Raw genomic sequence first — 23,058 nt, 5'->3', positions numbered from 1 at the left:
AAATCTCAGATATTAACCTTTGTTTTTGTCCTGATAGATCTCCCTAGGAGCTGGGACTCTAGGAAAAATACCTGTTAGCATGAAACTAGGGATAAGCTGTGATTCTTTTCAGGACTTTTAGGTGAGGTCTTGTATGCTATATTAGCAACTCTACTACTGGTGGTATAAAAATGCAGGATACATGTATCAACACAATGGTGTTGGCAGCTTTTTAACTTGGTTTAGTGGGTTTTTTTTATGTCTATTGCAGCTCAAGATGTCTAAGAAAATCCATGGAGGCTCTGTTGTGGAGATGCAAGGAGATGAGATGACACGGGTCATCTGGGAACTGATTAAAGAAAAGCTGATTTTTCCTTATGTAGATCTGGATTTGCACAGGTAATGGCTCTTCATGACACACAGCCGCTTTGTACTGCTGTTTGCATGTGTCATTAGGCATTGATCATGTTTCACTTAGCACTGGAAGCCTTATAGCCTTCCTGCACTAGTGCAGGAGGAGCAGTCTCTCCCTTTCTGTACTAGTAAGGCTCCCAGCAGACTCCTCTGGCTAACTCATCTAAGGGCCAGCCTTAAGTACTCTAGAAAACACAGTGAGGTGTTTTGCTGAAGTCTGTTAGCAGCCCCTCTGGGGTTCCTCACCGCAGTTAAGTAGTGAATGCTTAATTTTTTTCTGTACTGTGCCTCTAAGAAGGCCTCTCACAAATATGTTCTGCATTTTTTTCTCCCCTGCCTTGGCTTTCCAGCTCTTGAGCGATCTGTATGGCTTCCTGCAGCCTAAGCCATTAGAAGTGTGGGGTGTTTCAGCCACTCCTTGACTTGAAAACTAGCGTCTGTGGACTCTGAGCAAGTTTATGGCCTCTTGCCATCTCTGCTTGAAGGTCTACCCAGAGGGCAAAAGGGTGATTGTAGGGCACAGTCTGTGTTTGTAAGCTTGAGTTTTTCTGCTGGCAGTGTGAGCTAACTGTTCCAACTGTTCCCTGAGTGTAGGCTGCGCTCCCATACCCAGTTCTGGAAAAAACAAATAGTAGCAGCTGTTATAGCAAAAGCAACATGGTATCTACAGCATCTGGTCAAGAAGAACAAATAATCTCTTCCCTTTCTAGCCACTGAGCTACAATTATTAGAGAAGTATTGAGCTGCATTTGTCCTAGCTCAGTGGACAGAGGCTTTCAATGCTATCTGCCATTATTAAACCCACAAGTCTGACCTTTTCCCCTGCTCCTCAAGTAGTTTGTATGCCACCTACATCAGGCTTTCTACTTGCTTGTGTTGAGAACTAAGCAAATGGGAACCTAGTAGCATAATACATGCACACAGTCTGGAGAACATCCCTCTTCAAAGAGGGGAGGAGGAGGGAAGGCGGACCCCTGGCTGAGGTGGCACAATGGCTAGATTCATGTACAGATGGCTGTGTTTCAGGGCTGTCCCATGCTGGGACACCAAAAGCTATTAAAACAGTGAGTGTGGGAAACGCTTCCTCTGACTGTTCAAGGGAATCATTGGCAGTTTTGCTGCCAGAGCAGGATTGTGGGTTCATTGTCAAAGCAGTTTTTGAAGCCTAGTGGAGCTTCATAGTCTCAGTATATGAAGGAAGCCAGAACCCTCTGTACAAGAGGTTTGAAATAAAAGCCCATATTCATCTGGGGACTGTGCTGCTCTATACCATTAGAATCCCAGACTGAAAGCTTCCATTGCCAGGAAGCTCAGAAGGGAGACAGAGGAAATACTGGATGTGTCCCATGCTGGCAGAGTGTCAGCCATAAGCTGAAGCTGTCCTTTCTACAAACTCCTGCAAGCAGCAGAAGTATTGGTATATGAGCCTATGTTTTCTTCCACACCAGCAGCATTTGCACTGTCAGAGGGATAACTTTGGTTATGGCTGTGTGCTGGAACTACACTCACAGGCATATATGGGGTCTGATTTCTTTCCTGTTTGACTCTAACAAATGGCCTGGGCAGTTCTGACTGTCTTTGTGGGTTTGTTGCAGCTATGACTTAGGCATTGAGCATCGTGATGCCACGAATGATAAAGTAACTGTGGAAGCTGCTGAAGCCATAAAGAAATACAACGTTGGCATAAAGTGTGCAACCATCACTCCTGATGAGAAAAGAGTGGAGGAGTTCAAGTTAAAACAGATGTGGAAGTCTCCCAATGGGACAATTAGAAACATCCTAGGTGGCACTGTCTTCAGGGAGGCTATTATCTGCAAGAACATTCCGCGGCTGGTGTCCGGATGGGTGAAACCCATTGTCATTGGCCGTCATGCTTATGGGGATCAAGTGAGTCACTTCAATGTTTACCCATCTTTTTATCTGAACAGGCTTAGTCCTGACTGGTATAGAGCTGCAAGGACTTAGATATCCCTATGCTGCTGCTTTATCCCTTTCAATCCACCTGGGAACGGGTAATTTGCCAGCAGTTTGTACAACACCTGGCAAAGTGTGGGAGACCCTTGTCTGTGCCTCTCTTCCTTAGTGTAGCCGCACTGGGGGTCTGTGCTTGGTTTATTTAGGCTTGTACCTGAACACAGGGTATAACTCCTCCTAAGTTATATTGCTTTGCCTCTGCAGAACCTTCCTCCCTATATAACGTCTTCAGAAAATACCCTTTACAATACCCCTCTTATTTCTCAGAAGGACCTTTTGGTGGCAAATCTTGCTCACAGCAAAAATAGATCTGTGTGAGTGATTTTTATAAGTGGGCAAAGTTGCCTTCTGTGCATGGATGTGGTTTGGGTTTTGTTTGTCTTTTTTGTTTGTTTGTTTTTAATAAGTGATCTGCATCTTAAACTTAGTTGCACAGCAGTCCTGCAGAGCTGGTATTTATACTGGGCACGTTAGGCTGTGCCCTGAAGTAGGGAAACAGAGCAGCTCTCCTGGCAGAGGCAGTATAAGGCTATGGAAAGTCTTGGCATGACAATCAGTGTAGTGGCCTTTGGGTAGCCTAGAGGACAAGAATCAACCATACTGTTCTCTGTAGGTAATGATACACTGTAAAGCAGCCAAACTCAATGAAGGGAAGGTCTTTTAAATAATTAAGTGCTTAAACAGATGGGTAAATCCACAAACTGAGTCTAAGTGATAAGATTAGTTGGGATGGGAAGGTAAAATAATGAGTTTCCAGGAGGGAAATAATTGCAGAGCCCTTACTCTGGAAGAGAATGGGCTTCAACATCCGTAACAGTACTGAATAACTGAGAAGGTCAAAATAATAGGAGACAAGGGATTAAGGTGGAGGATTGAAACCTTGCCGAAGTATGAGATTAAAGTGAAAGGAAATGTAAGAACATGTAAAGGACAGATGAGCAAGACGCTTTTGTAACTACATATTCTGCCAATTTAAGGAAAAAATTTACAGGTTCTTTGGCCCATCAAGAGGAAGATGTCTTCTGAAATGGGCAGACTCTGGACTACTTGTCTTTCTAACATCTAGTAAAATAATCGAGTGACCACCTGGCTGAGTAAACTGAGCCTGTTCAATAGGTTTCTTGATGTAACAGTTTATGCTGTTCTGCATCTGGCCCTCCCAAATTCAGGTTGTATTTTTTGGTTTGGTCCTCCTGACAAAATAATCGTGCCAACTTTTTTTTTTTTTTTTAAACAGTACAGAGCAACTGATTTTGTGGTACCTGGGCCTGGAAAAGTAGAGATGACCTACACGCCAAAAGATGGAGGCAAACCAGTCACATATCTGGTCCACAACTTTGAAAGTAGGTATTATCTCCAAGCTGTGATTAAACCAGGTATTTTTAGTTTAAATCAACTCTGAGCTATCAGTCAGATCTGTTTGATGGTAAAATTTGACCCTGGTGTAGAGTAGGGAATAAGGTCTGGACCTTCTTCCTTCGTCTGGGGAATACTGAAAGTTACTTGAAGTCTTGCTGGGATTAAAAAGGCGCATCAAACACAATCATACTTGACTGGCCACCTGTCGTGCTCCTTGTATGACTCTGGTAGCGGCATGGTTGGACTCGATCCAATGGGTCTCTTCCAACCTGGTTATTCTATGATTCTATGTGTGTGTTTCACTTTGATCAGAGGGGAACTTGCTTGATGAAAGGGGAGATAAGTGAGAACAAATTGAGTATAATTCTTTCTGGTTCAGTTTGTCTTACTGGGCTATGTGTGTCTTTGTGGTTTGTACCCTTGTTTATCAAGCAGTCTTTTTCTCAATAGAAATGGGAACAGACATTCTGCAAGGTGGAGAGGAGATTTGACAAGGGTGCTCCCAGCTTTGTAGGCCCTAACAGACACAGTCCCAAAGATTGGTTTCCCTCCTAACAGCATTGCTGTGCTGGTTGTAGACATTGCTGGGTTCAGAAGGAGTCCTGACATTGCTGGGCTTTGTTGCATGAAAACCATTACACACACTGCTAGAACTCAGGGTGTTTCTCTAGGGGCAGGATTCAGGAAAACATCACACAAGTCCTCTCTTGCATGTCAATGATCAAAGGGTTCAGGATCTGAAGCCTTATGGTGATCTGTGTATGTGATTGTGTGTGCAATTTTTTCTTTCTAGCTACAAAAACCTAGCACATGTATGTAAGCCACACGATTGTAGTTTGTATGCAGTTGACTTGGCAAATGGGTGCCAAGACTGCCACATGACGCCCCTCTTTGTACTGATTTCTGTGGCATTCTTGCTCATGGAAGTTTAAATCTCTACTGTCTCTTATTGCACAGTCTTTCATCTGAAGTTCACCTGCTTCACTGCCAGTCCTAATCTGTTTGCATTTGATAAGTGGCGGGCGAGCCTGTTCCAGCTGCCAGTCTGATTCACTGCTCTGTGGCGGTAGCGAGCCAAAAGCAAGGGAGTGCAAAGATGGCAGATTGCTGCTGTGGCTCTGGGGGAATTCCCTTCCCCACAGATAATTGTTAGGCCAACATATCTCCACAGTGCATAAGGGAAGCTTGTCTATTGCTGTACTTATATGTTTAACCTTGACACTGCATCAAGAGATCTTAGTAGGCAGTAGGACTGTATGATTGCAACAAGGGCTTTTTTACCTACCTTCAAGTAAGTTTTTAAATAGAAATTAATAGCTATCTTCCAGCAACTATGAAATCGTAGCTCCAGAGGACATAGTCTCTGTAGCTGATCAGACCCTGTTCTGTCCTTGACTCACTAAGGGAAGCAGGGGGGCAATGTGTATTTTTGTTGGTAACAGGAATTTCATGCTATGCCAATATCAACTTTAAATGACCTTGCTATCTTGGCAAGCAGATAAACCTCCTCTGGCTAACCCTCTTCATTCTGCATGCCTGTCTATATAGTGACCACCATCTGGAGGTAGAGACAAATGGATACTGGGAAAGGGTATTTTCAAAAATAAAAAATCTGGGTTGTTTCCAGAGCGAAGATTCCTGACACTGTACAACCAACTGCAGAGGTGGTAGTGAGGTGCTTAGAATTAAGTATGTGGTATCTACTTTTCACTAGAAATAAAGCTGTGCTCTGAAGATGAGAAAGCTTTTTCATGAAGCCCTAGACCCTACTTTCACCCACAGTCAGCTCTCTCATGATCTGAATGCTGCTTCCCCAGGTGAGCTGGGCTGTAAGTTTAAAGCGCTTCTCTTCAGGCTGCTAACACATCTGTATTATATGATCCAAGTCATGTGACTGTTGATAGTTTCTCAGAGCCTTCTCAGGACTTTCCCTTGCACTCAGCTTGCTGGAAGCGAGCCTGCAGTGAACTAAAGCTGCAGGGCAAGCTAAACACGTGCTAAAAAGATGCAGGAATGCATGTGCAAACTTGTTTACCTGAGCAAGGCAAACCAGCTTCTGACTGCTAGTGTTAGTTCTGCAGCACAGTCAAAGCCTGAAGGTACACAGTGCTTAAGACAGGAGTAAAACCATTTCTAGCTTTGACTGAGACCTCTACTCCAAACTGCTGCCTGCTGCTTTGATAGAAAAATACTCTGTATTATTCATCTAGCTAGTAGGATTTCAAGCATGTTCGCTCCTGTCACAGTTTTGCTGTGTAGGCCGGATTAGGAATAAACTCCTTAGGGTTATTGGATCACAGTATTAAGTTTTACCTAGCTGTAAAACAAAACCACCTTCCTATTCATGCATCCCAGGACTACTGGACCTTTGAGTTAATGATGCAAAGTGAATCTTATCCTGAAGAGCCAGCCTTAAATTGAGAACTATATCAAGACACCTGAGGGATAACACCAGCCTGCCTGCCAGAGTATGCTATATGGGAACTGTGAAATCCTTAATCAAAAGTTGATTCCTATCTGTTCTTCCTCTTTTAACAGGCTGTGGCGGCGTAGCCATGGGAATGTACAATCTTGACCAGTCTATAAAGGATTTTGCCCACAGTTCCTTCCAAATGGCACTGTCTAAAGGCTGGCCCCTCTATATGAGCACCAAGAACACCATCCTGAAGAGATACGATGGCCGCTTTAAAGACATCTTCCAAGATATCTATGACAGGTAACTAGGGTAGTTGTGTACTTCCTACTGCTGCGGTGCAGAAGTCTGCAGCAGGAACATCTTCCTTTGCAGTCTCCCTTGGCCTGCAGGACATGGTACCCAATGTGCTAAATGGTGTTCATCTCTCCTAACAGCCACTGATTCTCTGTGGGCACCTCTGTGATTCTTAAGCAGTGGCCAAGCAAAGAAAAAGAAGAAAGACTAAAGGGAATGCGAATCTCTATACACCTCGCTATGCACATTTACTTGCACATATTGTGCAATCCCTGGTTTTATCTATGCGTCAAGCTGGTTTGTTTTTTCTTTCCCAGAGAATACAAATCCAAGTTTGAAGCCAAAAAGATCTGGTACGAGCACAGGCTCATTGACGACATGGTTGCTCAGGCCCTGAAATCTGAAGGAGGCTTTGTCTGGGCCTGCAAGAACTATGATGGGGATGTGCAGTCTGACTCTGTTGCGCAAGGTATGACATGTTTCCTGTGCTGTGCTGAAATAGGCTCAGTAACAGTCTCTTGTGACCTTGTGTCATATTTTATGTAAGTGGCCCAGGAGGTAGCATTGGGTCTCAGAACTCACATTTTAAATCTGTGGCCAGCCACAGAGACAGCAGGCAAGCAAAGAATTTCTGGCTTAATTCAAACAAGGAAATCCATTGAATGCGGTCTGTATAGTTGCATTTCTTCACCAGATGGCAGTTCCTACCAATATAATAACTGATAACCTTTCCATTCTAATGGAAGGTGTCCTGTCAGCTGGGATTCTGTCACTGACAGCTAGAGTTAACCTGACTGGTGGCAAGCATGCTGGCAGGTATTCTACAGATAAGCAAGAAAACCTTCAGGACCTAAAAGCTACCTGTCAGGTGTAAAGAGATGTTGATATGCTTAATTTTACAGACTGGTAGCACTTGATCAAAATCCTGTGTGACCAAGCTGCCTCTTGCCAAGCCAAATATGGATGCAGAAATCCTCAGGGCAAAATGTATAGCTTTATGTATTTTCTAAAGTAATGCAAATAAACTGCCTCACATAGCCCAAGGATGTGTTGGACTATGGAGCAAAGAAGCTTTCAAAGACAGGTCTCTGAGACCTAAAGTGTGAGAAGTGAATGTCCAGTTTTGCCAGCTCATGGTTCCTTTCACTAGAGCAGATGCCCTTGATATGAAGTAGGTTTGTTTTCCTATCGTCCTGTGGGGAAGGTAGCGATTGGCAGCCCAACACTGCTTATTTAGGATTCTTTATTCTCATACTGCACCTTTTCAGTAAAAATGTGTCCAGCAAGTTAGATGAGAATACTGAATTTCTTGAAATGGTGCAGAATGTCTGTATATCTGCTTCTCATATTTCAGCAGCACTTTGTGTTCAGACAAGCTGTTATTTTAACACGTCAGGACTAGCCAGTTAGTTGCAGCAGCAGCAATACTGCTGTTCAGGAATACTTACCAAGGCTGAGAAGCTGTAGAGAGATTCTAGGATGGGGGGATTAAGGGAAATTTAAGAGGGCTGTTCACAGGAGACACTGAACTTTTTAAACTGTGTATTCTGTAGGCTATGGCTCTCTGGGGATGATGACCAGTGTGCTGATCTGTCCTGATGGAAAGACTGTTGAAGCAGAAGCTGCTCATGGCACAGTTACTCGTCACTACCGCATGCACCAGAAGGGCCAAGAAACCTCCACTAACCCCATTGGTGAGCTATTTTTCACTGCCCTTGAGTGATATCTACCCATGAAAGAATAGGTTTGGAGTAAGAACATGTCTGCAGAGAACTGCACCACTGAATGGAAACTCGTAGTTTGTAATGCATTTTTCTTCAATGGAGACAGCTGCAGCCTGGAGCAAAACCAGGCTGGAATGCAGTGAGTGTGAGCAGTAAGCTAGACCTAAACCTAGTCTTTGAGACATGCCCTTGCTTTTCCTAACAGCCTTAAGATTTAGGTTGGTTGTTCTTTATTTCACTTCCCTGCTCCAAAAGGCCCAGTAACCCTCCAAATCATGCATGTATTTAAAGTGTAAGTGCACCTAGAATGGGACGTGAGGGAAAGAATCCCCTACACTTGCACAGGGACCAGAGTATAATGTAATAGCAGGAAGAAAACTGCACGCTTCTATCATAAGGACAATTTCTGTGTAGTCACACAGTCCTACTACTGGTTGTTCTTTCCAACTTGGGCAGGAACAAAATAATATAAAATGAAAGACACACATAGATTGCTGGAGGCAATGAGTAGTTTCTGGGGTTTGTTTTTGTTTAGAACTGCACAAAATGCAAGGGATGACTAGATGAAGATAAAGGTTCTCTTTCCCATACCAGATTTTCTATCTTTTTTCTATCTTTTTTCTGCTTCTATTAATATATAAAAATAACTGTTCCACATGACAGTTTAGAACAATATCCAGGGAGTTCTAGAAGGACAGAGTAATCTCATGTTCTCTCTCAGCCTCTATCTTTGCATGGACAAGAGGACTAGCTCACAGAGCTAAGCTGGACAACAACACTAGCCTCAAGAACTTTGCAGTTGCCCTGGAAGAAGTCTGTATCGAGACCATCGAATCTGGCTTTATGACCAAGGACCTTGCTGCCTGTATCAAAGGGCTGCCTAAGTAAGTGTATGAGGTCATCAGCTGTGCTTGGAGGAGGCTGGTTTACCTGGCGTGTCTGAAAAGCATTTGCTAGGCGCTTATTTTCATACGGTGAAGAATTGCTGGAGTTCAGTCACAGAACAGGGCTCATCTGTACCCAGTGCTGTACAAACAGAACACAGACACTCCCTGCCACAAGAAGCTTGGTCTAGGTCTCTGCTCTTGTACCAAATGCATGGGGGTGGGAGAATAAAAACTGCAAAGACTTCAGCTATGATGGGCAGGCTATATTGGGCTGTCCATTTGTTAGGATGGAGACCTACTCCACAACAAAACACCACCTGGATAGCTCTTCTCTAGAGCTTTTTGGCAAGAAACATCAGCCTGATGAGTAGAAGAACTCTTGGTTTTAAGGGAAGGCTTAGAATTCTTTCAACAGTCTTCCTGCACTTTGAGTGGCTTTACAACTAATAACTGTCTTGGTTTGTTTCCCTCCCTCAGTGTCACACGCTCTGACTACCTGAACACCTTTGAGTTCATGGACAAGCTTGCTGAAAACTTGAAGGGGAAGCTGGCATCTTTGCCCAAACTTTAAGGCATGGGTTCTACTCAAGCTCCAGAGAAGTGTCTCCCACTTACACTTGGCGTGCAAGTGGCACTGTATCACACCATGTAGCGTTTCAAATACTAGACAAAAATGAACGTGTATCCTTTTTACAATGTTTGAAATACCATGTTTTCTTAAACCTCTTAAGCTGCTGGCCTAGGCCTTACTTTTGCTAAGCAGCTGAATGTGATCGATTAGCATTCAAGCTCAGTGTGGGTCTGAATTCCTAATGTCATTCACAGCAGACCTGAGATTTGTCTCCATGACTTCATGATCTGTTTTTCTTTTCTCTCTTCCTCTTAGACTGAAGGCCAGTCTGTGTCACAGCTCTGGTCAAACCAGTGGTGACTTACTGTCCAACAGACCTTAGAAATCAGAACCGTCCTCATCTCGACATTACTGTCCATTGAGTATAAGAGAACACGCAGGGCTATGGCAGCTCTACTGCAGCCCCTCATCTTTTAGTGCCAACCACAGCATAGTATCCTTATGCTAAAGGATTTGGTCCCATTGCTACAGTCAGGACTGTAGTATTTGAGAAGAAGCACTTAGTAAATGCTGGAAACAAGGCCTATAGGCTGAGAGCCTAGTAAAGCCATGCTGCAGTGTCGAAATGCAGGCCATGCATTTAGTTATATTGTTGATTGGATGTGAAGCATAGGAACTGTTACCTCTTCCCCTACCCCGTACTTCATAAAGGTGCAAAACTTTTCTCTAGTTGTCTGGGCTATTACTTACCCTTCCACTTGCGATACAGCAAGTCAGATTATGACTGTGAAAAACTATTCCATCCATGGTTTTGTTTGGAGTTCTTTTTAAAGAGTATTTTAGTTCAGACTGAAATAAAAGCCAGCTAACACTCTTTGTGACTCTTTCCGTTGTGTGATTAATAGATCCCTGCTGGAGTATAATGTAAATACAAAATAATCTCTTCCTTCTCAGAGTAGTTTTTTTAGTGTGTTCTGGCACCATAGTGTGCTGGTAGACATCAGGTAGTGCATGAGAAGAAAACTTAAAAGCTCCCACTTTCATTGCAGTCTTGTTTTGGAACTAATATGAACTCAAACTGATGTATCATGGCTCAAAGATCAGAAACTGGTTATACACAAGAGACACTCACCTGCCCTGTGCAGCTGACTAGCTCTAAGTGTTGGTTGGGGTAGAAGTGCAATGGTAGCCTACATCAGCTAGCATAGTTTGTTTGGGGATGAGTATGTGTTTGAAATGCAGCTCTACGAATGCTAGTGTTGTCACTGTGTCTTCAATATAAATGAACACAGCAGTCTGCGATTCTGTTACTAACACAAGCATGCAACAACTGCAGCTGTTAAAAGTCCCATTGCTGACCCATAGAAGCAAGGGGAAAAACCATCAGGAATATTTGGAGATCTGTGTTCCTGCCTGGCCTCCCATGTCAGCAGTTCAAACTACTGTGGCACAGGTGGGCAGATCACACTATGTCAGCACCTCTAACACGTTCCTTGCTGTTTACTAGCCCCTACCTGACTTCTGGAGTTAAAGTACTGGAGAAAGCCTAGTACCTTTCAGGAAACTGAACAAATAAAGGGGAGTTTTTAAATATTAATTTTATTTTGATGACTTAACAGTATAACTTAAATGTAAGCAATGTAGTAGCATTTACCTGACTGCAGATTACACTAACAAAGTTCCCATCTTCTGGAGGGCTCTGCAGAGTACAGGAGGACCCTCATGAACTGATGGATGCTGCTGAAGTGCTGAGGAGAGAATCGAACACTTGCTTGAAGAATCAGTAAATGTGGTCATAAGAACAGTGTGTTCATCTCCCTGCTCTGCTGTGGAAGCATAGAATGTTTTTTGTTGGAAAAAGACTTTGATATTGAGTCCAACCATCGATCCAGCCTTGCTAAGTCCACCACTAGGCCAGGTCCCCAAGTATAACACCTACTCATCTTTTAAACACCTTCAGGAATGGTGACTCAGCCACCACTCTGGGCAGCCTGTGCCATCACTCAACAACCCTTTTTTTTTTTAAAGAAATTCTTCCTAATATCCAACCTCACTCTCTGCTGGTGCATGTTGATGCCATTTCCCCTTGTCCTGTCACTAGCTACCACAGTGAAGAGACAAACCCTCACCTCCCTACTACCTCCTTTTAGGTACAGAGAGAGGGAACATTTTTCCTGCTTCCCAGGAGGCACATTCCCTTTCCCTTTACTACTACTACTACAATCACTTACTTTCCCTCCTACTCCCTCAAATGTTTAGTATTGATAACCTTCAAAGTTTAACACCAGTAGACCCTAAGAAAGCAAGTGCTGAAGGCCAGTGGGCACACAGTTTGCAATTAAAAAGAAAACAAACAAACAAAAAAAAACACCACAGGATTTTCCAAAGCACAATTGTCTACTCTGCAATATACCAATTGCTGCACAGAGCTCTTGGGCAGGGCTCTTGTAGCTCCCATCACCAGTAACAGCCCTTTGCACTAACAGTCCCATCAGCAAACTCCAGCACATGTTGTCTTTGATGAAAATAGAGCCTAGGCTACCCCTAGTGCTGACACAGAGGGAGTTAGGTGTGTGCAGCTGTGGCCCATCTCCTGCCTGCTCAGGAGCAGTGGAGGGCTCAGTGTTCAGTCCCTTATTTCTGCTGACAGAGGATCCATCAGTTACCTGACACAGCTCCCTTCCAGAACAAGTCAGAGTTCTGGCTTCTAGGGCTGGCCAAAGCTTCAGTTGTCAACCCCAAATGTGGCTTCCTACTGGACTTCTCTTCTACAGAGGCCATGGAAGTTAGAGGAGGGAATGTGAGGCACGATGTCAGCACGCCTCTTGTATTTGATGCAAAGCCTGGGCTGCTGAAACATTTCTGTACACTTTCAGCAGCCCTTGTGGGTTTCTGTAATGCTGGATTATCAGCCCTCCTAAGTGTATTGTCCCCCAGTCTTTTGCAAGGCCAGGAGAGCACCGGCAGAGCCAGCTGGCTGCCTGTGGTGCCACAAGCATTTGTGCATCCAGCACTTTAGGGTGGAAGGCAGTAGGTAAATAGCACAGACTTTTATACTATTACACATAGACTTTATTTCTACTTCAATATTAAAAATAGGCTGTTTTACAAAACATTAGAAATATTCTAGCAAAGATGCACCAGCCCCTAGGAACTGCCTGTTCAACCACTACTTTACTTCTGTATCCATATCGTTTCCCATTATTAGCTTCTGTGACTTGGTACTGGAACATCCTTCAGAAAGCAATTCTTTTTCCTTGTTGATCTTCTTGGTCTTCCTCTGGGCTTGGGCAGATTTTTTCTTTTTCGTTTTGTAAGTAGGAGAGTGGAGGAACTCCATGTCTGTAAATGGGTCACCCCGTCTCAGTTTCCTGCAGAACCAGAAGGGTTAGACTGAACCATCCAGGTGTTTCTTGAATACATGTACAATTTCAGTCTCTGATGTTTGATTTTACTGAAATGCTTCCCCTATAAGATGACTGAGCGGTACAGTTTGTTCCTTATCTAATACAGGAACAGCTGCACCAGTACAGAGAACTTCTGACCCAGCATAACCCATTCCTCACAGAAAGTTCAAACTCTGACACTTTTCAGGGAAGAAACATAGTATTACCCAGTAGCATAACAATAAACTCCTCATTTTAGGAGCTAAATGGTTCCCTATAGTAGTCATTGGATGTACTGAATCTACAGTTTCTTAGCGAAGAGATGCAGCTACTTTTTTAGGTTCTCTTATCTGCCAGAAAAAGGGAATATAGATACAGCCTGCTCACAAGGGAGAATCCTCCTCAGAACCAGGCATTTCCTTCACTGAAACCCAAGGCTTTCACTTAGCTGTCTTTATTTAGCCTGTGTTTTATCTTCACAATAATTCCTTATTAGCACTGGAGCACCACAGATGCAGTCTGCTAAGAGATGTGCTCATTTCAGCGAGGAAAATAACACCTTTGGTAGCTACCAGTTTGCTACCAGAAACCTGCGCATGCATCCGTGCTAATGCAGAACTTTGGCTTAACCACAGTGTAGCAGAAGAGGAGGATCACAAACACAGAGGATAAGAGGAACTCAAAGGTAAACAAAGTGACAGAGGATCTAGCCCTGGAGAGTAAGCACAGGAGAGCAGCATGGGGAACGGTCATGGGAAGGAATAGATAAAAGCCCAACCTGTTGATTTTTGGCTCTGCATAGCTGGGTGGGTCCCGTCTCTGCCTGGATGGGCGCCCTAACACTTCAGAGCAGGAGGAAGGCAGAGTCCTGGTATTGGTCAAGTCCTGTAGTGGCATGATGTCTGCAAAGGGAGACACTCACATGAGTTGATCAAAGAGTTTCCAGGTATCCTAAGAAATACAGCTGCCAAATAGTAAAAGACTGCATTACGAAGTTTCTCTCAAGACTGTACAATCCCAAATCCAATCATGTTCCTCCATAATTCAGGAGATTTTTTGTCCAAAAGTCCTAGACCTGCTCCTCAAACATCAACTCACAAATCAAATTAGGTTCCTCATTGGAAAGATACAGGTCACCAATACTGCTTCTATCACTGGGCCCAGATGTAATAGAAAAATTATTAAAAATTATAGTTAATAGTTCTAATGCCCAGGAGCTTATACCCTGGAGACGAAAACAAGCTCATGGCACCCTACAAGGCTTCCAGCAAGACATAGGACCCTGCTGGTGTTTACTGCAGCTTTTGAAGTGAAGTCAGCCAAGACAGGGAAGGCAGGAGAACAACGTCCCTCTCTACAGTAAAGTACAGCCCACTCTAGTTGTAGGAGGACTGTTTATCAACAGCTACAGGAAGGAAAAACCCCACAAAACAACTCTTAAAAAAAACAAACAAAAAGCAAATACAACAACACAATAAAAAACCACAACCAAGAGAATTTAGGCAGTCTCTCATGAATTTCCATTGAAGATATCACCTCGAGGTATAAAGTCTGGATTCTTGCAGTACTAACCATTCTGGTCTAAAAAGCTGTCATCTTCATCATATTCAGTGCCCCAGTAATGCTGACTCCAGCATCAAATTATACTTTTCAACTGAGTAATTAGTTTCTAAATTGACAGCCATGCCCTGTACATAACAAGAGTGGTAAAATGGGACTCCCAGCACATGCTTCTAGTCTTTCCCCAACATCCACACATGAACAAGCGACCATACTTTCTTCCAGGAAGGCTGATCAACTGGAAGCAAATGCAGCCACACAAGTGACTGACCAGGGCAACTGGGAGCATAAACAGTATGTGGGACATAGATCTTAATTCCTCTCCTTTTCAGAGTTAAATATAAGCACTTGCACGCATATTTTTGGCACTCATCTCCAAACACAGCTTCCCTCCCCAACCTACCAGGTTCCTGTGGAGGTGAGCTCCGAGAACTTGACTCAGCCTGGTTTGTTTCCCCAGGTATTTCCTCTGCAGGCATTTCTTTAAATATCAGGGAGCTTTCCAGCCCAATAGAAAGTTTCTCTGGCATTCTGTTGCCCTCAGTACTCAAGCTCTTGGAACCTGCTACATCTGTAAGCTGGGAGCTGACAGACAGAGCTGCAGAAGAGGATTCAAAACAGTGTGAAACATCCATTAGATTATTTTCAAGTGATATGTCAGCTATTTGCTCCTTCAGGAGAGCATCTGGCTCAGACAGATTTGTAATCCAGGAAAATTTGCCCGTCGGGGCAGTTTGCTTGTATGCAGGTTCTGCTGAACTTCCAATGAGCGCCTTGGTACCATCACTTTGTGTGGCAAAGGAATCAGCCTTTGGTGGACTAGAGGTGTTCCTCTTCCACTGGCACTTCAGTTTGGGATAAGCTTCTTTTTTCAAAGCATTCACGTTGTCAGCTCTAGCTTGCTGCTTTTCTTGAAGGCCCTCTGTCTGTTTTTTATTGCTCTGAGCAGCTCCCATACCCTCAAGTCTGGGGATTTTGCTAGGTTTTCTCCCAGCAATAGACATGTGAGGTACAATTTCACCCCCTTCAAAATCTGTCTGGACACAACCTAAGTTTCCTGCAAGATCCAGAGGATGGACAATATAAGTTTTCCTGATACTTCTAGGATTACACAGTGAATCCTTTGTGCTCTCCTTGGCCATTTCTTGAACATCTTTACATGGCCCAAAATCAACTTCATTTTTCTGATCATTACAACTGCTTTTCCTGACAGTCTTCTTCCTGCTCATCAGGCTTCTTTTAGGCTGTTGTTCATCCTTGGCCCCTGATATTTTCACACTGTTTAGCAGATTCTCCTCAGCCTCGTCTCTTTGACTAATTACTCTCGTTCTTCTGTTGGCTTTCTGTCTGATGATCTTTGCACTCCCATCTGAGTCCTCTTGCAAAGCACAAGTACTTGCGGTCTCTTTCCTCAAGAAAAGCCCATTTTGTAAACTGGACTCACCTGAGGGAACTTCATGGTTTGAGAAGGTACCAAATGGGCTTTCTGACTGGCTTTTCTTAGGCTGTTCTTCTGCGTTGGCCCCTGGTATTGTCACACTGTTTGGCAGATGCTCTTCAGACTTGTCTTTTTGCCTAATTACTCTAGTTCTTCTGTTGGTTTTCTGTCTCATGCTCTTTGTGCTTCTACTCGAGTCCTTTTCCAAAGCACAGGTGCTAGAGGTCTCTTTCCTCAAGAAAAGTGCATTTTGTAAACTCAAATCATCTGAGGGAACTTCGTGGTTTGAGAAGGTACCAACTGGGCTTTTTGACGAGCTCTCCTTAATTTGGATCTCACAGGTAGCTCTCTTCATAACCTGCTGCTGTAAGTCATGACTTTGGCAACTCTGCAGCTGTAGCTGTGCTGGGTCCACCACATTTGTTCTTCTGAGATCTTGGACTTCAGCAGCAGAGCAGGAATCTTGCTCAACACCACAGCTTCTGTTCTTCCTGTTGAAAGCCTCCGCACAAGCATTCTGCCCCGTCTCAAAAACTTCAGACTCAATAGAACATTTCGCAACTTTTGGGTGAAGGAGCTTGTTTGCATTTTGAGCACTGTTTTCATCTTGAGGCAGATAACTACTTTCTGCATAGTTTTTAATTGCATTTGGGTTTTTTCCGCCTGTGCTTGCTTTTTTGACAGTTTTTTTCCCACCAGTTTTCCCACTATCCTTTCTCTTAACCTTTACAGGAACAAACTCAGGGACTCTGCTATACCTGAGGTCCGTTTCAACACCACACCCAGTTTCTTTAGCCTGTGGCTGATCACAGAAAATCTCATTAGCCAAGGATCTTCCATCAGGAACAACAGTGGTTTGAGTAGGGGAAATGAGGGAGCTGGGAGATTTCTGCTGTGGCTGTGTGTTGCTCTTGCTAGAGCTGCTGCTTTCCTCTGTGATACTCCACCGAGCTACCTGAGTGGAACTGGCTTGGGGGACGATATCCACAACAGAAGATGGAGTTCCTGTTGCAAACAGGGTGGAACGCTTTCTCCTCTGAGTAACATGCCCTTGTGAGAGACGATCAAAGAAATGTTTTGCCATCTCATTGCCCTTATCTGAAAGGGGATGACTTTCCCAGGCAAGCGCAGGCAAATTGTTGGGATCTTGTTGGGTAGTGCACAAGGCCTCTGTTGGACAGATAAAATTAATTCCCAAGAATGAAAAAAGCAGTGGGCAAATGCCAGCTTGTCTCATACCACTAAAACCATGCCCCACACACTGCCAGAAATCCAAAGGATAGGAAAAAAAGAACGATTTTGTCTCTACATGGACTCCCTAGACTTATCGTGTAACACAATTGCTCAAGCTGGCTTCTCTCAGAACAGAAAGGCAGCTCAATGCAAGATCACTTAACCAGTCCTAATATTTAGGAATGCACACAATCTGTATGAGAGTTATTTTTCATACGGCAAATTCACAAGGAACAGAAGATGTGCATCTAGTCAGATTCTGCACCTTCAGACATTTCTGACAGTCTTAAGTAAGTTCAGTGCCTATTACTCAAAGCCTGATAGGCAATCTCAAGCTATTGCAAACATGCCAAATATCCCCACCAAGATATCCCATTCTAGGGCATATGCAGTTCTAGCAAGCTCAGCATCACATGTAATTCCTAACCCTAATTAGAAGCTGCTGGAGCGATGATTAGGAGATAACTGGGGCTATGGCACTGCACTCAATTTCTAAACACAGATATGCAAAGTCACACCAGCAGAACACCAAAGATGCAAATTTACCTCCAAAGAGGCAAGATCCAACAAAAGCCTCTTGTGCTTCCATTGTTCCAGTCAACATTTTCCCATTCTCTTCCTCATGGGACTGAGGCTGCTCAGCAGGTGGCAAAGTGTCTTTGGAGGCAACAGGCACAATTTCCAGGAGCTCATTAGAAGCAGGTCTCTGAAGATCTAATGAGGACGTCTGTACTGCTGTGGAGCTGCAACCTTGCTGTCCTGCCTCACGCAGCCTGGAAATGGGCACCCTCAGTGGCATCCCTGCAGCCCTGGTGAGAAGGAATAACAACAATGGAGCACATACCATGCTTGGAGCAGAATAGCTACAGCTTTCACCTCCATCAAGAGTCGCTGAAATACATTTCTGAAGGCTTCAAGTGCTGAAGAACAGCCGGGGCAGATATCCCACGTTTATGCAAGCACAACTTATAAGGAAAGCACATCACTGCAGACTTAGAAGCAGGAGAAAAATGCACTGAGGGAACAAGGAAGTAAGGCCTTTTAGCACACGGGTGGTGACCACAAGTTCACCTCACTGCAGAACACCAACACGGCTGCTTGGAGGGATGTGTGTGGGCAGCTCCAAGGGTTCCCTTGTGTTCAAAGGGGAGGCTAGACAGTGGAGAAACAGAACTTCAAATATACTTTAAGAGATCCTGCTCTGACCTTCTTCCAAAACCACAATTTTACATCATAAGGAGATGATTTAAGCATTTATACGTAACAAACTGCAAAGCAGCCAGCTATCATACTCATTCACTTGAGGAAATTTAGCAGTGCTCACCAGCTACATAGGAAAAACTGCCTAAAAGCAACGCACTTATAAACAAAGGAGGGGGAAGGACCAATTTTTGCACAGATTTGGCAGTAGGACAAATAAGACAAGGAATGGCAGCAGAAAGACACAGAGTAAAGGAAAACATCATGCAGTGCCAGGTTAGAGAAGACATCTCATGTAAAACAGACAACTGGGAAGACATGTAAAATAAGAGAAAGTTTAACATTTAAAAATTGAGGACAAGCTTGGCAATATCTGACGTTTTAAGACCCACCTCAATAGCTGACCATCTGCAACACCTTCGAACCAGCTATCTTCAGTCATGCTGGTCTTCTGGCCATTGGACAAGGATGCAGAACTCGTACGAAACTGGAAAGCAGAGAAATAGGAGGGCAAGTTAAACCTCTTGCAATCCTCTATGCAACCTCCTGCACGGAAACAGCAGAGGCTCAGTTTCACCCTGGAAAGCGTGTCAGATACTGCCAGCGACCCTCTCCCATTTAAATTGCACAGTTTATGGAATAAACTGCAACAGAGTCAGATTTTGTCTCCATAGACTTAAGGATGAAGTTAAACTAGTTCAGATAACCTGAGACTAGGAAGCAGGAATATTTTCTCACCCACCCATGAGACAGAGCGTATAGGAAGTGTTCTATTCCCTACCCCAAGCTGCCATGACAACGATTTTAAAGAAGTCACAGCCTATCACAGCAGAAGAGACTGCTGGCCAATACAAACAATGACCCATTTACCACTGCAGGCTTTCCCAAAGAAGAAGTTACCCCAGAAATTTTTAACATCAAGCTAAAAATGAGGATGCATCCAGCACAATTCAAGCAAGCAAACGAACAGTTGAAGCATTAAACTCTGAAATGAGAAAGCAACACAAAGCAAAACAAACACAGCCCCCTTCCCAGAGCAATGTGCTCGTTTCCATGGTTTACCTCAGGCAGACAAGCCATCTTCACTGCAGCCAAAAGCTTTTCAAGTTCTGTCATGGTGTCATTCTATGTCGAGGTAATAAAGAGAGAAACCATAGAGACATTAAATCAAAACATCTATTCCAACAAGGACACTGGTAGCCAGAGCAAGGCACATTCTGGGCAGAACATAGCTTGAAGAAAGAGTAAGTGTGGGAGCAATGCCAACTATATGGAAGATTGATTGGAACCAAGATCAAACGTGAAACTGGTACCAAGCATATTATAATAAACATTATTAAAAAGACCAAGTGTTCCGAACTAGACACACAGGATAGTGAATCTTGAATGTGTGAGAAGGCCAGGCTGGAAAAAACTTCCTGGGAATAAGTGGATTGGAGATAGGACTGAAAACAGTCATGAGTGTGGAACAGACAAAACCTAAATCATCCTGCTTCTGTCTTTAGTTTGGGAACCCAAGAGCTGTATAAAGATCTGCCTGAATGAGAGAGGCCAGTGTTATTTTCTTAGTTTGACTCCAGTATGCCATGACAATTAAAAGAATATGCTTAGAGAAAACTACAAGAACTGCACCTCCTTCATTGCCACAGATAAGCAAATGAACAGTGACTTTTTCCATATACAGAGAGCATGGACACTTGACGAAAGATTGCTCCTCCCAAGGCGAGATGCTAGTGCTGCATCCCTTGCCCACCGCGCCTTCCCGTGCCAACCACACCACTAGTGCCATACCAGGAAGGAGAGCCTATGCTGCAGCAGAGCGTTCTGGATGTGGCACTGGTCCACCTCCTTCCTTAACAGCATCTTCTCCTGAGTGAGCTGCTGCACACTGACTTTTGCCGCATTGAGGGCCAGGGCCAGTGCTTTATTGTTGTGCTTCAGAGAGATTTTAAAAGTGGAGGAGTTATCTGCAAGTGACAGAGAAGCATTGCACAGAATCAGCATCCTAGGTCTCATCCATACCTCTCCCCTCATCTGACTTCCTCCTCCCACAAAGGCCTACCAGAAAGGCCTCCCACAGGCTCAGTTCTCCACAACTTAATAGCTGCCCCTCCAAAATCAGCAGCACATTCCTTCCAGCAACAGAAGTCTCCAGAGAACAGCAGGGACAACTTTCAGTAAAAATCTGCCCAACTTCAGTGAGACGAGCCTGCCTCCCACCCACCACAGCCAAAAGCTCCAAGCTGACACAGCTGCCAGCCTCTGCAAGGCAAAATACACTCACTAATGATTTTTGTTTTGATTTTTGATGCAAGCGAAGCATTCAACTTTGCAGTCCTCAAGGCACCATTCTTCTTCTCCCACATCCGCTCCCTCACACCGCTCAGGCTGAAGGACGCTTTGGGATCCTTCCAAGATGCCATGGCTGGAGAGACAACACCAGTGGGGTCAGCGACTACATTCCCTGCAGAACCCTCGCTGCCCAGGACCTGCAGCAGACACACACACTGCACGGCACCGCATCCTCCCCCCCACTGCAATCCCCCCTCACCTCACTGACCCAACGCCACTGCAGCCCCCGCCAGCAGCACCCCCCTTCCCCGGCACTCCCAGCCCCCCCCAAGCACACACAGACCACCCCCATCAGTCCCAGACCCACTCCAGCACTCCCAGTCCCCTTCCTCATCACTCCTAGCACACACCCCCAGCACCACCACAGCCCCCCCAACTCCAGCACTCCCCCCTACACACACCCCATCTCCCCCTCACTCCCCCCAACTCCAGCGCTCCCCCGTCACTCCCAGACCCCCATCTCCCCAGCCCCCCTTCACTCCCCCCAACTCCAGCGCTCCCCCATCACTCCCAGACCCCCCATCTCCCCATCTACCCCTCACCCCCCCAACTCCAGCGCTCCCCCACCACTCCTAGACCCGCTATCTCACCGCCCCCCCACCCCCCCAACTCCAGCGCTCCCCCATCACCCCCAGACCCCCCATCTCCCCAGCCCCCTCACCCCCACAACTCCAGCGCTTCCCCCATCACTCCAAGGCCCCCGCCATCTCCCCGGCCCCCCTCACCCCTACCGAGGGCTCCAGGCCGTTACCGCCCCGCCCCGCTGGGTTCGAACGCCAACGGCCGCGGCTGCCGGCCCCGCCCCGCTCGGCCCGCGGGACCCGGGGGTCACGGTACAAGAAGCAGGCGCTATTGCAAAAAGTGGAACGGTTTGATTTAAGCTAAAGCGGAGGTCTTCCAAGTAACTGTTTCTTTTTTAAAGTTAGACAGAACGTCTCTCTGATAGCATGTTTATTTTTTATAGCGTGTTTTTTATCAAATAGTGTTTTTCAGGCGCTGTTTGTTCTCTTGGCTCTGGCAGCGCCCTGTGTTGAGCAGCTCTGCGCTAGCAGCCGTGTCTGCTGCTGCCGCCACCGCTGTTCGCAGCCTCTCCCCGCCTCAAACGCAAGGTCGGGCAGAGCTGGAGCCAGCTCCACATTAGCAGGGAGTTGACTGTCTTGAAGTTCATCACAACATTAAAATTAGTCCATGGAAAGTAATAGGATATGTGTAAGATTTCTGGAGTAACGAATACACCTGCATGTAAGTGGGAAGTGCACCCTGTAACCCGCTCCTGTCTCACCGAGCACAGTCGATGGGGATCCCTCCACTCAGGCCTGATTAAAGGGTCCTGCCTTTCTGAAACTCCAAAAGAAATCTTAGAGAGTTTATTTGCCAGCATTTTCAGTAACAATTATCCAGTTCCAACCCTCCTGTATCGTCCTGTATCTGTTGGCATATTCTGATGAATTGGTATTCCCACGGTCAAATTGTCCATGGCTTTTTCTGTTACTAAATCATTATATTCTAATTGCCAAACAGCATATTGCGCTGAGGATAATATCCCTTTCATTAATATTTTCCAATCCAATGGTGTCATTCTATATGCCATAGCTACTGCCTTTATTAGTCCTACAGTGAATGTGTTTTGTGCTCCATTTTCCGTAACAGATTTTATTAAGCTCTTTGAAAACTTGGTAGGGCAAAGTTTCATAAATTGGAGGCAGGTTTGGATCATGTATAACAGGAAAGGCAAAACTAAAATCATCCTGTTTCATAGCTTCTTCTGTACACTTTTGCATTACTGATTTTACCTCTGTCAACTCATCTGTAAAGGGATTAGTAGGAGCCTTGGGCAGTGTAGGAGTTAATGGAGGTGGAGGGGAGGTTTTCAACAAAGCAGAAGGGGATAGTGGAGGTATAAGTCTGATTCATCCTGTGAATTAACTGGCCCAGGACTGAGAGGGTCTTCAGTCTCGTAATCTGAAGGTCGTGAGTTCTGTCCTCACACAGGGCGCCAATCTGTGGTGATGAAGGAATCACAGAATCACAGAATCACAGAATAACCAGGTTGGAAGAGACCCACCGGATCATCGAGTCCAACCGTTCCTACCAAACACTAAACCATATCCCTCAGCACCTCGTCCACCCGTGCCTTAAACACCTCCAGGGAAGGTGACTCAACCACCTCCCTGGGCAGCCTGTTCCAGTGCCCAATGACCCTTTCTGTAAAGAATTTTTTCCTAATGTCCAGCCTAAATCTCCCCTGGCGGAGCTTGAGGCCATTCCCTC

At 44.9% G+C, this 23,058-nt stretch overlaps 2 protein-coding genes across 2 annotated transcripts; one reads left to right on the top strand and one right to left on the bottom strand.

Moving 5' to 3' along the window:
• Positions 1-245: 245 nt before the first annotated feature.
• IDH1 (isocitrate dehydrogenase (NADP(+)) 1) lies at positions 246-10,492 on the top strand. Its single transcript, XM_069860984.1, has 8 exons — positions 246-378; positions 1,989-2,280; positions 3,605-3,710; positions 6,265-6,442; positions 6,754-6,905; positions 7,990-8,130; positions 8,882-9,044; positions 9,525-10,492. The coding sequence occupies exons 1-8, from the start codon at positions 257-259 to the stop codon at positions 9,616-9,618; spliced, it is 1,248 nt and encodes a 415-aa protein (XP_069717085.1). The 5' UTR covers positions 246-256; the 3' UTR covers positions 9,619-10,492.
• A 2,196-nt stretch (positions 10,493-12,688) lies between these two features.
• On the bottom strand, positions 12,689-21,542 carry LOC138722607 (shugoshin 2-like). The gene is made up of 9 exons (XM_069860957.1): positions 21,513-21,542; positions 20,720-20,860; positions 20,227-20,402; positions 19,498-19,560; positions 18,828-18,922; positions 17,782-18,044; positions 14,968-17,172; positions 13,783-13,906; positions 12,689-12,989 (listed from the first exon to the last, which is right to left on the bottom strand). Exons 2-9 carry the CDS (start codon positions 20,856-20,858, stop codon positions 12,788-12,790), a joined length of 3,267 nt encoding a protein of 1,088 aa, XP_069717058.1. The 5' UTR covers positions 20,859-20,860; positions 21,513-21,542; the 3' UTR covers positions 12,689-12,787.
• Positions 21,543-23,058: the final 1,516 nt, after the last annotated feature.

The sequence above is a fragment of the Phaenicophaeus curvirostris genome, chromosome 7 (assembly GCF_032191515.1).
Source record: "Phaenicophaeus curvirostris isolate KB17595 chromosome 7, BPBGC_Pcur_1.0, whole genome shotgun sequence".
NCBI lineage: Eukaryota > Metazoa > Chordata > Aves > Cuculiformes > Cuculidae > Phaenicophaeus > Phaenicophaeus curvirostris.
The sequence above is the reverse complement of the archived record's forward strand: the minus strand, read 5'-3'. Positions and strand labels throughout refer to the sequence as shown.